Source organism: Apteryx rowi, unplaced genomic scaffold, assembly GCF_003343035.1.
Source record: "Apteryx rowi isolate R43461 unplaced genomic scaffold, aptRow1 scaffold_576, whole genome shotgun sequence".
NCBI classification, from domain to species: domain Eukaryota; kingdom Metazoa; phylum Chordata; class Aves; order Apterygiformes; family Apterygidae; genus Apteryx; species Apteryx rowi.
The window spans coordinates 408,077-423,658 of NW_020450845.1; the positions used below are offsets into that span (position 1 = coordinate 408,077).

The 15,582-nt window shown below is 35.2% G+C and overlaps 1 protein-coding gene across 1 annotated transcript in view; it reads right to left on the bottom strand.

The window, feature by feature from the left end:
• FMN2 (formin 2) overlaps window positions 1–15,582 on the bottom strand; it is a 170,266-nt gene that overhangs the window by 123,062 nt on the left and 31,622 nt on the right. The window contains exons 3-5 of the mRNA XM_026082406.1: window positions 14,901–15,048; window positions 12,873–12,881; window positions 7,740–7,801 (exon numbers count right to left, since the gene is read on the bottom strand). Of these exons, the coding sequence (XP_025938191.1) occupies window positions 7,740–7,801; window positions 12,873–12,881; window positions 14,901–15,048 (219 nt within the window). The remainder of the gene's footprint in view (window positions 1–7,739; window positions 7,802–12,872; window positions 12,882–14,900; window positions 15,049–15,582) is intronic.

The window sequence follows — 15,582 nt, forward strand, 5'->3', positions numbered from 1 at the left end:
CCTCTTAAGCCATTATGAAAATATCACATCTGAGATTTAGCAAATAATCATGAAGAAAGCTTTATTGTTTAGATTTTACTACTGGCCATGCAATTCAGGACAGTATACATTAACACTACTGCATATCCTTCCTTGGAGATAACCGGACAAAGCCCTGAGGAACCTGACCGAATGTCTAAGCCTTGCTTGGGGCTATTCAGCCTACATTATTCTATAATTTTTATGTTATTTCAGGGCTGTAGTTGAGGTAGCATGCCACATCAGAGAGAGAAAACAGAATAAAGAACTCCTCAAATTCAAAACAGCATACAAATAAAACTTCATCTTGAAGTTAACATCAAGAATCATTAAAATAAAACAAAATAAAACAAAAACTGTAGGCTCACCGTGGCTAGGGTGAAGGGTGCAAAAATGTGCTATTGTCATCTTCACTGGAAATTATACTGATGTATTGCTCCTTTTGAAAAAGCAAACACTGCCTTCAAGCAAAACAATCAAAGTCAATCCAAACATCATGGATTTTGGAAAAAATACAAAATACTAATTGTTCAGAGGATTAAATACTTTTATTTTGCTACCATGCAGGCTTGATATATTAGACTACTTCATTTACTTTTATTTGTAATGTATTCCATGTATGTCTACTAATTGACTAAAAGTGATGTCAGATGCACTCCCCCCCCCTTTTTTTTTTTTAAAAAAAAACCTTCTCTCTCTCGTCAGAACTAAATGGAAGAAATTCAGGGCTATGGTGAAAGAAATGCATTTTATATCCAGTGGGTAATCAAGCTCTCTATTTAAATGATGGTAATACAACAGTAAAGCTTTTAAATGACCACTACAGAGATGATCACCTAGAACTCTTCAAGATTATTTACCAACAAAATGCATCCTCCTTGCTGGCTTAATAGACTCAAAAGTGACAGAACAAAACTTTCTAAAAATTTAATGTTTTAGGATTTTTGTTAATATTCTTAGGACACAGTTTTATTAGCTTTGAGAGATGACCCAGTTACTAAACCTTGATCAGATTAAACACAATGAGTACTTTTTACATGTTAATATATTAACCACACACCACTTTCTGACTAAAAAAAATAAGTAAATATCTTTTCACTGGAAGGTATCTTCAGGAGTCCACTGAGAATGACTTACAAGTGCTTTACCTAATCCATTCAAAAATACTTAACTGCCATCTAGTGGCTGAGTAGACCACCTTTATGATGTCTTTCAGTCTCTAATTAAACACTTCTTCCTTCACTTCTATCATTTCTGTTTGCATTCTCATTCTTCCTTCAGGGCCTAAGAAATTCTGACACTATCAGAAGCCAGTGCATCAATCACAAAGTTCAGTTACTAGGGATATATGAGAAAGAACAGACAAGCTCTCTAAATTATATTGGGATCTTACCTTGGAAAACATCCCACTTAATCACTTTCATGTAAAAGAAGTTTAATTCATTTACATAGTAGAGTTGTAAAACATGAAAAAATATATTAGTGCTTATTAGATTTTCTAAACCAAAAATCAAGTCCGGAAAACTGCATCATGTTTAAACTGAAGAATAACTTCTAAAGTTAAGAAGCACGGACAGATTTTCATCAAGTTGGAAACTTCTGCATAGAAATTGTGTTTCATCAACATCTAAAAGACAGAGTATACCCGATTTGCACTAATCACATCCTGGATTTATGTTCGACAAAAATTAAGACTTCCCTTGACTGCCTGAGCAAATGTTCTGTCCTTCAGCAGTTCCTATGATCCCAGCAGTAAAGACTGTTGTTGGGTTTCTATCATCTCTTGCGTTACACAGCTTTGTTTCCTTTCTATGCATTGTTGCTATATCATATTTAATTTCCAAGGCTAATGAGAAAACACAATCTGCCTATATATGATTCCTGATATTCACCTGCTTTAAGGTAAGATAACCCAATTCTAACTTTACATATTGGCTCTACAGTTAGAACATAAGTTCCTGCATCATATATTGCAAACATGGCTTTATTTTGTGCAAGATTAGAGCAAAAAAAGTTTATACCCCTAGATTTTTCTAAGTTTTTAATTTCCTGAGATAGGTCACTGCTGGCATGATATTGCAGGAAGTTTACAATGATAGAGTGCTTCTCCTTAATATATCCAATTCTATTTGCAAGGACAGAGAACACTAGTTAGCTACAGTATTTACTTTGCAAAAATTTACAGACTTTACCATCATTTAATCCATCTGGATGACTTACAAAAAGTTTGCTTCTTTCATATTCCTTTCTTTTCTCAATATGAGACAATTGCATCTAGTGGATCCTACTGAACATGACATATGCCTTGTTTTACCCAAATGTGTTCTTTTTTTTTTTTTTTTTAATGCAGAAATCTAAGACTTTAGCAATCATACTTCTGTGGGAAAAGAACTGTCTCAGAGAACATGTTCATTGCCTCTGCAGGCCTTCTGTTCCCCTTTACAAAAGGATCCTGGCAAGTAGTGAAGGGACGGAAGAGGAATGGTTTGTATTCCCAGCATAACTGTGTCCTTCTGAATGACTATTTCAAGAAAGAACATGCAAAGGAATGAAGCAGTCTAAAAAGAGCCATAGCCACAGATTGGGAGCATTTCCTTTATGAGTTCCAAAACCAATTCTTCTCCAATTTCTGTTGAACACAATTGCTAACCGGTGTCATCTATAGTTTGCTTCTAGCCTGATGAGAGTTGCATCACACAAAAATAAGACAGGTTTTAAAAAATCTCCCTGTTTTTTCATTTTATTCTTTTTGGGGGGGGAGGGGGGTGGAATCATTTCACAGTTTCAGACAAATTCTTATATTTACCTTCCAGAAGGCATATCCTATAATTTGAGGCCCATTGTCCTATAGCGAGAATCTATGCAGAATGAAATTCTAGCTCTTTCTTTCTGAAAGTTCATTTAAGAGACAGTTTTGAGCAGCATGCATGTTTCCAAGACAAAGTCAAGCTGAGACATTTTATAACGACGAAAAATAAAATCCTAGTCCACATTGCTTTATGAATATTTTATAAATAGACTTATAATGTCTTTATCCTAAAGGATATCACAACCTTTCTTGGTTGTATTACCAAGTGTCACAACTGGAATGTTTTGAATATCGCTAAGTTATTTCCTTAAATAGTTATCATGATTTGTAGTTAAAGACTACAGTAAGAAAAAAGGTCCCCCCAGAATGAGAGAGAGAGGGGACATCAACAAAGTGTTGTAGTTAGGAATATTCTGAAGAGATACTCCAAGAACCAGAGTTATAATGTTTTCAAAGTGAAAAGTATATTCAACATGGCAAATTGTGTTCTATAATTTAAGGTTTTCAAAGCTAGAATTATTTCCCTACGATATTATTGGAAAGTGCACCAATAGATCATGCAGCAAAAATCTCTCTTTAGTGCCCAAGAACTGCCAAAATTTTACGTCTGGTTGTTACTATGAGTTGAAGTACATGGCGTTCCAAGAGGGCATATAATTTTGGTTGCAGGATTATTTGTTGGTTGAAATGGGGTGAACCAAACCAAAGTGAACAACTTAGACTGAAATGTTAAGGCATAAGAATTTTTTGATGGCAAGTTTTTCTATTGTAAATATAGATTAAATACCTAGTGCAAACTATCATATAACCAAAGTGCTAAAAATCAGATCAGTCTGGCAAAACCTCATCTCCTGAGACAGGATTACAGAGACCAGTCATCTTCAACGGAATGAAGAAGAACTCATTCCAACTGGATGCTGACCCTTAAATAAACATAATCATAACTTTCTTTTTCAATTTGTATGGTACTCAGGGTTAGCACTGATCACAAAAGATCAAAAATTTTAAACTTTTTGATAATGAAGAGTATAGAGAATATGGAATTTAGGTGTCTGCCAAACAATTTGCAAGTTTTTGGTTCTATGACGACCCACTACTAACCAAAGCATAGTTTTCACATACTCATTTTACAATTCAAAAATGTTTTTCCCCATCAGCTAAGAATTGTTTTTTGCCGAATGTGCAAGCAAATTAAAACAAACTAAAAGAATGAGTTAAAATGTAGGGAAAATTTGCAATGGTACCACAAAAGATCAGGGGTGTGAAGTGGAAAGGAAAGAACTATGCTCTTGCACAAGAGTACAGTTGCCAAATCTAAACATCAGGCTTGAGGCTGGAGTCTCTAAATCAGACCATTCACTTTTTCTCTTCTTCCTTAAAGCAGTTTGGCCAAACTAAGTTTTCTCTGTTCATACTGGGACATCTATGCAGAAACTGTTGCTCTTCTTGGACATTTCAAAACTGGGACTTGATATGTCTGCCAGTTGCTCTTATCTTTCCTCTGTTTACCAGATCCAGTATTAAAAACACCAAAACAAACAACACAACCCCACCCAGTTTTTTAATTCTTATTTTTAAAAACAGGCTATTTTGGATTGAACAAGAGCAGTTTTAGAAGCTTTTGGGAATTATTCAAGAAAATACAAGGTTATGTACAACTATAGAGGTAAGGAAGGGGAGGATAAATAGAAAAGGCGCTCTCAGTAGCTAGTGCAGAATCTAGGCTTTCTGTGCGTCACATGCTTTTAGTCAACTATTTATTATAAGGGAAATGAATTATCAGCAACATGTTACATTTGCATTTGTTTCTATGTCAATATCAACCACTGAAATTATTTTTATACTATTGGGAAAATGTCTTTCCCCAGGGGAGGGAGGGGACAGGGAGGGAAATTGTACGTAGACTTAGCTGAAAGCTTCAGTTTCAAATTTTACACTAGGACTCCGTTTCTTTAAGTATTAAAAGGAAAGAAAAATCACCTACTTGGCTAATTTCAGCCAATGCTTGCTTTCTTCAGAAAGGAAAACTAGCAACAAACTAGTCAAAGAATAAAAGGAGCCAGATCTCTAGAAGAAATATTCCATAGTATTTCATCACATCAAAAAAAATAATAATAAAAAGGACAAATAATAGAAAGAATGATCCAATTTCAGTAAAGGACTTATCTACAAACATGACGTAAGAAAAGATAGTTTGTCCATTCTACTTTCTAAATATTAAAAAGAGTATTATACACTCAACTGGGACTGTAAAAAATGGTTTGGACGCTTAAAAGCATTTCTTCCCCTCACATACAGCTTCTCATATTAAGTAACTTCCACTCTAATTTTCAAAAGAAACCAGAACAACAGCATAGTAGAGCAAGAACTCAAGATGATTTTCTGTCAATGAGGTGGTCATGCATACAAAGTCCTTATTTCTGCTATCCATTGATGAGTAATAGTAGCAAATGGAAGAAGCAAACATTATTGCCGTAAGAAGTTAACACTGAGCAAGAGGAATCAGGATGTCTAACAACACTAACAAATACAATTCACTAATTGGAAAACACAATATGCTGGTTTTACAAGCCAGTTAAACGAATTTAATGACAACAGTCCAATCTGTTTCAGTGGAACTATATAGCTAAAATTCTCCAGTTTGCCCTATGTCATATTCAGTAAATGTTACAGACCCAGATCCATGCCCCTTTTCCATTGGTGGGTCTACTCAATGAGAAGACATTAGATCAAGCCAAACTTACAAAAAAAAAAAAAAAAAAAAAAGATTATGCCTCATGACTAACCTTGACAACATACAATTGACAACATACAATAGGGCGTAAAATAAAAACAGAAATGAAAGGCAATCCAATGAGAAGCTAAAACAAGAAGAGACAGACGTTTAATTATTAGGAGAGATACAGATTTATGTAGTTAAGGTTTTAGAGCATTGGGAATAGTGGTGCGAGTCAACTGGAAACTGATGAGTTTTGACTGTGATGGTGCAAGCTTGTGACAAAGCTTACGCAATAGGATACAAATATTTACAAAAATTAAAACATACCTCTCATCTTGAAAGATGTTCATGCTCATGTCTGTTGAATATGCTTTTCAGGATCATGAGTCTATTTGACTATGTTAGCCTGTCTCCCAGAGAACAGAATTTTTCTGTTTATACTACAATATCTATCTATCGGTATCTACCTATCTATACAACAATACTCTCACCATTAATACAGCACTTCTTACCCACTTTCTTTGATATTTGCCCTGTATAGAACATTCTGAGGGGACATTTAAAAAATTTATTCCAAAAGCTACAAAATAATGTATTCCTGAAATGAACTGAGCAATCCACTGGACTTTATCATTTCCTACAATACCAAATTGTCCATTGGGAATAAAATTGTACTCTGATTTTCTAAGAATAATTAAAAAGAAACAAACTCAAGTAAATGCTATTTGTGCAGGCAACCAAACAGCACCCCACTGCTCTTTGTTAAACTTCATTCTAATGGCAAGTGAATCAGGTTTTTAGGCGAAGTATCTAAGCAGTCATAAACACATTTCCATTAAGTACATTTCCCATAAAGATCTTTTATAAAGATTGTTTTTTGTAATGAATTAGAGTTCTAGATATATATAAAAGTATGTTCCTTAAGTGCAATAACTTTCTGGAAATATAAGAACAACTTATTTTTCACAAGAAATATTAAAAACTACTGCTACTGAAAAACTGCATGACTAGAATAAAATAAAAATAGACATTCTTTACAATTTAAACTTAAAATATTGCAACTTCAGGTTTTTTTATATTATTTTAATTAATGAGCTCTAGCCTTTAAATGTTCTTAATTATGGAGATTGAAGAACTTAGGTAACTGACTAGAAGAATTATTTGAACGTTGTTTGGTGAGAGAAACACATACACAACACCTCCTTGCCCCATCCACATTTGTAATATCCCTGACTGAACCAGGATTAAATTTGCATAATTTTAATTTTGTATAATGATCAGTAATATTGATGATCACTAGCATTCATTTCATGGGGCATATCTTATTTTCTCTCTCAAAAGTAAATTGTTGAACATTTTCACAGACAGTGCTTGATGCAGTGATGCTTGAGCCATATAAAAAAAAGGGGGGAGGGGGGAAAGAGGAGAGAGAAATGAAGAGCTTTTGGCCACTGCCTGTTCCAAACCAAACTTTAAGGAAATCAGAAGTTTGTCATTCTCTTCATGCCTTCCCAAACAATTAGTCTTATCTGCTAGTAAGATAAGTTTGGTACCTGTGGTCAAAGCGCTTTCACAGAAAATAGGCAAGTCTTCCGGGGAACTGGAATTTGACATTCCTCATTTCCATCAAAATCACACTACATTTAATGAAGAATATCATACGAATGCTGACATATTTACTATAAATGTAGACTGTGTTTATGTTGAACATCTCCTTCTGACGTCCAGCATGTCACCCTAAATCTGGTCACCTAATGCCATTGATATAGACTTGAATGAAGAAAGAGATAGATAATCTCTAACTCCCTCTGAAAATCTCTGCCCTGTTATTACCTGAAGTTGGTAGATTAACTAAACTAATATAATCAGATCTTCTATTGTTATTCCTTATTAATACCATCAAACCTCTGGAACCAAGTGTTACTTCTGAGGGAACTGAACAATAATATTTTACAAGAATGATCTCAGGCAGGTAGGAACCTTGAATCTCTTTACCTAAAAAAACTATGGAGTTCATCAGTATTTTGAAATTAAAATTGAGCTCAGAATTTAGAATGTAAAAGACGCTTCTGAATGTTTGCATTCTGAATATTCATCACACAAAAACAGAAGAACTATTGCAAAACTATCTAAAGTACTGTTTTTCCAGGCTTTTTACAAAATTCTAGATAAAACACTTCTGCCAAACCTTACCTGTAGCTGCTGGACATCATCTATGCATTGTTTCTCTGCTTCTAGGATTGTAGATTTCAACTCTGAATTTGGAAAGAAAATATAGATTTTATGAAGAGAAAATTAAACACATGATAGAGTTAACAGTGTTAGCTGTCCTAGTTTCCAAGTTATCCATCTAAAATTAATCAGACAGGTTGTACACATAAATAAAGCCAACTTTATCTCAATTTGCAATGTATCTAATATGACTCAGCGTTAAATGGTATCATAAAAGCATAGCGCACAAAACTTGAAAGAAGTCTGTTGTCATTGTCAAAATTTCTGATTCAAAAGTAGTAGTTACTTATAGCTCTATTATCTATATTCCACAGAAGGTCTAGGGAAAGTGCTTGTGCTTGTTCTTCCCATACAATCCCATCAAAAAGTATTCTGTCCTTAAACTGTACAGACCATATCTGTTCATGAAAGGCCAAGAGAACCCATAAGCAGGATGGCGACTGTTAGCAGCTCTGGTGTTTTTTTACATSCTCCATTGGCCCTCCTCTGCTCTAATATAAAATTTCAGATCTCCACTATGAGATAGATGGAGATATAGATCTAAACACACATTTTAAAAGCGAGCTTGAGGGAGAATTTGGCTTACTAGTGCAAGTACATTTTATGAGACCTCAACTTCATCCTTGTTGCAGTGTAGCCTGTCCCCAGCATCTCAGCCTTACTAAGGGATAGTTTGAGAAAGAGAAGGGACCAACATTTCATAAGTGTACAGTCACAGCTTCCTAAAACTTGGGGCATTCAAACTGAGGACATAAAACTAATTCTTCACCTTTGGATTGGATTCCACATCTCTTTCATTTGGGCAAAGAATCAGCATGAATTTGACTTTCAGAATTTTGACCACATGATATTCATTTACAGTGAAAAAAATAAATAGCAATATTTCATTTCTAAGAATAGCTTCCTTCAATTATTTTCTACTTCAAAAATAACTAATGAGAATCCTAATGATTATTTAAGCATTCTTTCACTTAATTACTGTCTTTAGAGGAAAAAAAGTCTATTTGTCCTAGATTAACAGTTGCAAATAGAACCACAAATCACCAACCATCACTGTCACAATGAAAAATAAAATAGCAGTGATTAAGTGATTAAGAACTTTTATCTGTGCATTTTCCCTGGTAAATGGCAAAACACAAAATTCCCCCAAACTGGATTCCCCTTCTGATTTTAAAAGCTGGATAACAATCACTCTTTCTACCCATATTTGTTTTTGGGATCTGCATTTTCATAAAAACATTTAAACCAAAGCTAACCACCAGTATTTAAATTTAAAGAAATAGATAAATATGATCAGAATCAAGGTTTTCATTTGAAGGAGAAACATGTACTTTACATTCCTGCTTTGTTTCTGCAGTGCAGTATTTTAATTGCCTGCTAGAAAAAAGGAATTACAGATTTTGTGCTGGCATCGACAGAAGCATGTAACAACCAAGTGCACATTCAGTACCCTGAAGCCCTTCAGTAAGTCCTTGCAGAGAATAACTAACACTTCTTTTGAATTTATTTATGGAAGAGAAAAAGTCTTGTGGTTAAAGCACAGGGCTGTAAATTAGAAGCTCTGGTTTCCATTCCATACTTTCCACAAATTTCTTCTCTGACCTTTAACAACCTCTCTGTGCCTCAGTTTCCTTGCTTGATAGGATGATACTTGGCAAGAAAAAAAATAACCATCAGCTACAAAGTGCGAAGTTCTCTAATGGGCTTAGTGGCTATTGCTTATGATGTGCTTGTTAACTAGCACAGCCTACCTTTCTACACAGTGCAAGGACAGAAATATTTCTTAAACCTGTCCAGAGAACATGTGTCACACTCATCCTTCTTATGTCTTTTAGGGGTACTGCTATACAGCAGGCAAATCTGCTGACTGTTTGCAGGAAGAGTAGAATCTGTTGCGGTCCATAACCATCAGAATCAAAATGCCTGGACATCTGGCCACCTTACAGTTTTCAGACAATTCCAGCTGTTGGAGGTGAGATGTGCAAGGGGCAAGTTTCATTGCCGGTGGCAGTTACGCTACAAGGATAGTCCTTGAATATTAACAGTTCTTGACCTTTTTACATTCTTTCATTGTTTACTAAAACAGCATTTGGAGTCTCATCTGACAGAATTGTTCCCAGTGACAGAGAGTTGGGCGAGGATAGACTGTCATATGAGAAATAGATCATCATCTCTCACTTTGACAAGCTTTGGTATGGATGAATCATGTCTTGCTGCTGACTTTCAGATAACTTCATTTAGTGAGGGAAATTTAGGATGCTACCGATGAATTGGACACTTGCCTCTCATGGCTACTAAAAAACCCCCAAAACCCCAAACATAGAATGATTATTTTCTAGCAAAAAACTTTAACACCTCCTCTGAAGGAAGAGTATTAGCATTCTTAAAATAAGCAATGTCAGATACTTGTCTTACAAGTTATTTGGAAGAGAACTTCTTTGACTAACCCCACCTGATTTGCAAAATGAGGAAAACTTAACTAGTATTTCCCCAGGGACTGTGTATGCAGTTTTAGATTTCTGTATGATAGACACAAWCTTTAGATGAATGTCGTCTTTGTTCACACTAGGCTTTACTCTTGGCTGATGTCCTGGTACTGGACAAGACATGCACATACACATGACTAATTCTAGAGCTATCCGCAGTCTTTTGACACCAGTGACCATATTCTAAACTAATCTCCCCTCCCCCCCCATAGCTCTTAGAAGACAATTTGAGATAGCCACTCTTAGGTCAGAAAGAAGCCTTTGAAAAAAACAAAAAACTGCAAAGAATAAGTGGGGAGCATCAACAATTAATGAACAGTAGAGTGATCGAGAGAAAATATGCATCCGGATGCCATACGGTTGCATGGATAAACTAGCTGAAGCAGAGGTACACTCTACTGTGGCTACACTACTTCTTATACCTAAGCCAGTTAAATGACAGTCAGTACTGCCACAGTGCTGGGCCAGAGCTATCCTCTGTTTCTGTGTACTTCCCGAATAACCGTTATTCAATTGCTGCGCTGACTATACCCTGCTTCTCTTCCCTAGAACTCTAATAGTCTCCTTTAGACTTGGCTTTGGACTATTGTTTTCTTAAGTACTCACATGTGCCATCCTCCTTCCCTTTCTTTTCAGTTCCTTTAACAATCCCTTTAATTTGCCACAATGCAGTAAAGCAACAGACCGTTACACAAGTCCCAACAGTCCCACAGGAGAGATGATATTTATATGTCACCATTACACAAATACACTACTCTTCATTCTTATCAAACATGTATTTGTTTAGATATCTGTGTTAGCCTGCCAAATGCAATACTATTCTCAGAATTAAATTAGCAATTCGCTTAAGCTTTGACAGGTCAAGTTCTCTAGTGCTTTCAATTATTACAAATTTATCCAGAGATTTTTGAATCTGAAACAGTACCAAAAGAAAAAAAGAAAAAAAAAAAAAAAAAGGATCCCAGGGGAATACTGCATTATACCTACGGAGAACCCAGAGTATTAGTCTGAAGTATTTTGCATGATTTTCCTATAGACTGACTGACTTTCCATTCGCAGCCATGCCCTCAGCTTCTTTGTAGTCAGCTTCAGCCAAGACACACTTAACCAATATCTTTCCTGTTTGCTAATGTTTCCTGTTATGCAAATCAGCACAAACTATTTTCCTTACTGAAAAGTTCTTTAAAAAAAACTCATAGGAAAAGGCAGTTTCTATACATTTATCAATATTTAACATTTTGACACAATTCTCTAGCCTATTTTTAGCTTAGGCAGGCTTTTTTCTAGAAAGGGTTATAAATATAAGCTAAGTCCAGGGTGATATAAACAGTTAATTTTAAGGTTAGGCTGCCAAAACTTGCAAAATAAAATCCATTTGCATCAAAACTATTTTTTTTTTTAATCTTTGTTAAGCAAAACTCCCAAAAAAGGAAAGAAAAGTGTTTTATGATAAAAGAAATGTTCCTTTTAACCCAAACCAAACATTTTCTTTGTTCATTTTTCATAAAGCAAAGGAAATAAGTGTCTGGACAAGGCTAGTTTTGGTAAAGGCACTAACTTAAATTTCAGAGATTTAGCATGTTGGGGCTGTTTCATTTTGCATGGGAAAGTTATACAGTCTCTGAGCCTGTGCCCAGGTGGTTAGGATGATCACATGGGCAAAGGATGCCTGGCTTCTGGTACCTGCATACTTGCTTCTTCCTGTATGTTAAGTGAAATAGTGTCAACAGCAAAGGATGAAAACAAACAAATTTCTAATACTTTATTGTGTCTAGATTCTGACAATGTGCTGGGGCATGAGATTGGCAGGGTATAATCCCCAGAAGAAGAGAAGAAACAGATTTGGGTCTGCAGATGCAAAATCAATGCCATAAACACTGATATTTTGTCCCCAGATCTCTCTGAATCCAGAATGGAAATGGAAAATTTATTTTTTGGTAAAAGGATCTAGTGTCTTGAACCCAAATTTATACCAGGTATTTCCAAACTTCAGTTTTTAACAAACTACCAAATAGCCAACATAACTCCCCCCCCCAAAACAACAACAACAACGAACACCAAAACAAAACAAACAAATAAAAAACCCCCCACACCCTCTGACCCCTCTAATAACCCTCTTCCTACACCCAACAACATTCCTTCTCTCTGTCCGCAAAGAGCACACAGCAAGTTTATTTAATATATACTACATTAAACTGATGATTATGTGCTTCGCTAATTTAGGGACAGATTACCTAACACCTTGCAGAATTCACTCTTGCCTCACTTAAAGCTTGAAGGCCTAGAATTGTTGTCATCCTAACACATGTACAACAAAAATAAAGACACTACACAAAAATACCCTGCCACATTCCTCTTTGAATCAACAGTTTGCCTAAAATTAAAGTTTTTGTTTATAAACCATTATGTCTAATTTTAATACCGTATCTTTAGCCAATACAACAATCATTACATTTAATGCAAAAATACAGCTTCTGTATACACAGTAATTTCAATCCTTAGAAAAATGCTTTGCCCCTCCACCTTGCAAAGGCACATACACATAAAACAATTTTGTCACAAATCTTTGGTCGTTTACCTTTCAGGATTCACCAGAAACATCACTCACCTCCAGGATCTTCCACATGGCAAGCATGCAAATAATCAAACAAAAAATTACATTCTACATCTACCTGAATGGTATTCAGAAGAATCAATTTTCCTCTTCCCTCCATGCCCTATGCTTCAAATTCACACCAACAAGCAAAAAAAAATTGAAATACTTTTAAAGTTGACACCTCAGATAATTTTTGAGAACTGTTTACATTCCATTTAGAAATGGGCATAATACACAATTTTCCATTTTACTTCTAGTTCTATTTTCTTAATATTTTTGCACATTGACAAAGGTGCTCTTAAATTGCTTATGCCACACACAAAATGGTGATTTTCAGTTGCATTTAGTTGATGAGGCAGCAACTGAGGTAAGTAGCAAAGAAATATTATATACTTTATGTCTATAGAGTAGTATTAGACAGAACAACATAAGAAGGAAATAAACCATGCATAAGATGAACGTGTTTAAAAATTATTGATACTATCCTCATGGTAGAAACAGTCTTCCAAATTAGTAAACATTCAAAATCCAAACATTTTAAAATATTTTATCTAATCAGCTGCCTTCTTCTAGGTATTGGAGCACACAAACCTGCAAAAAAAMCCCATTGTTTATCTGCACCAGCCTTTGCAGGGCTAAAATCTCAAAGTAAAATAAAGAATACAGTATTCAGCTTTATGCCTTTCTAGTCCAGAGTCTGTTCATAAAAATTCTAAATGCATGTCCATTAGCTAAATCTCCATGTCAAAAGATACACTACTTTTCCTCTTTGAGAACACAACAATGAATGCAGCTACCACATATGGCATCACTTTCATTGAACCTAACATAAAATAGTGGCTCATTAGTCCAATAGCAGACTAGTCCAATAGTCAAGTACTGCAGCATTTCACTTTCTGAACTACATCAGTGAGATGGGCGCAGAAATGTTCCCTTGATGACTAATAGAGCCGCTTTGGTAAAAGCCAAAGCAGAAACGGAATCATATGTGCAATATATTGCAGAATTATAATGCAATGCTGCATTTTTGTCGGCATGACTTATTTTGCTTGTGAACACTGGAATAAGTGATACCAGAAAAAGTCAAGTGTTGCTATGATATATGTTGTCCATTTATATRCTTTGCTTGTGTTCCAGAGGAAGCAGTAAAGAAGTCCCAAAGAGAAACAAATCTAAAATTAACTCCACCCAAGTCCTACAAGCAATACAAATAGTTCTGTTGAAATAATGACTTAATTCTTCAAATTTGAGCAATGAAAAAAGGAGCGTAGGAAATGGAAGATTTGAGAATAGCCAGTGGCTTACCATGGAGGTCATGGGGATGAATGCAGCCTGATGGTGTTGAGAGCTATTGAATGTTAATGCAAAACCAATCATCCAAGAACCTGTGGTATTTGCCCATCAACACAATCAATAGAAAACAGGTTTGAAATTCTCTCCTATATTTCTTTGTAAGCTACAAAAGTGTTTTTTTATTTTATTCTTTTTTTAATTCTCAGCTTAAACAAAGCTTTTAATGAAAGTGCAGAAGATTTCAAAAAAGCTGGCAGGCTGGTATAGTGACGCCACAACTTTTAAGATGAGCTGACTTAAACAAGACCTCAATTTATTTTTCAGATAAACTGTCTTTCTGTCAGCAGGAGACTGCTGAATCCACAAAGGAATACACTGAATGTTATTAGAGTGGTGTAAGGTATCACTGCTGGCCTTCTGAAGTTTTCCATATTTTTAAGAAGAGAAAAGTACCCATATTTTATGGCTCTGAGGGAATGTACACTGGAAAAGAATAAAGGTCACAACACCTGGTAAAATCCATTAGTCAGCAGATGCCAGGTGCACATCTTGGTGGTTAAAAAAAATACACATTTTGATGACTATTTTTGATTAGATTCATACTACCTAACAGTATTTCTGATACTAGTCCAAGATCTTCAGAATCAGATATTTGTTAGAAGTTAATATCTTATGTTATGCCTTGGATTCTCAAACACAGCAGCTCCCCCCCAATGCCAATATCTCATTTGCGTCCAAGAACTATACCTGCTTCCGTATTTTCGAGTCTGTTTTCCTCATCTGGAGGTTTGGGTGGGGGCCACACAGATGGAATTCTCCTTGGAAAGCTTCCTTCAATGTAATCTGATGAATGTGTGGGTTGGCTAACTGCAGCCCAAGTATAAAGCTGGTCTTGCTGTGGTTATTAAAAAAATAAATTAAAAAAATTGAGAAGTTCATTGTATAAGACAAGCTCAAAATATCAAAGCTTTTGCTTCCAATACAAATAGTTTGTTATCCACTCCTACATCAACGCAGACTTGTTTTTATGTTCTTCATCTCCTAACAAAGACTTAACACAAATCTATGTTAAAAGAAATGAATGTTGTGGTTTTAAAAGGATTTCTACTAACAATAAAAAAATCTAATCCTCTATTTATCTACAGCATCAGGAACAGCACTTCGAGATGTGAGAATACAGTTCAGCATTTTTTGAGTACATGAGTTCTTTTCCCACTTCTCCTTCCCTAAGAGACATAATAGATTCTGTCCATTATGACAGAACCTCTTTATGTAGGGCTAGTTTATGAGTTAGAGAAGGAAAAATATTTCAGTTCATACTCTTTGTAATCTTTTTACACCAAATGTCCAAATAAGGAAGAGAATTGTGAATATTCCCCAGATCATTTCAACATAAGCTGAACCCTGCTTTTTTTTTTTTTTTTTTTTT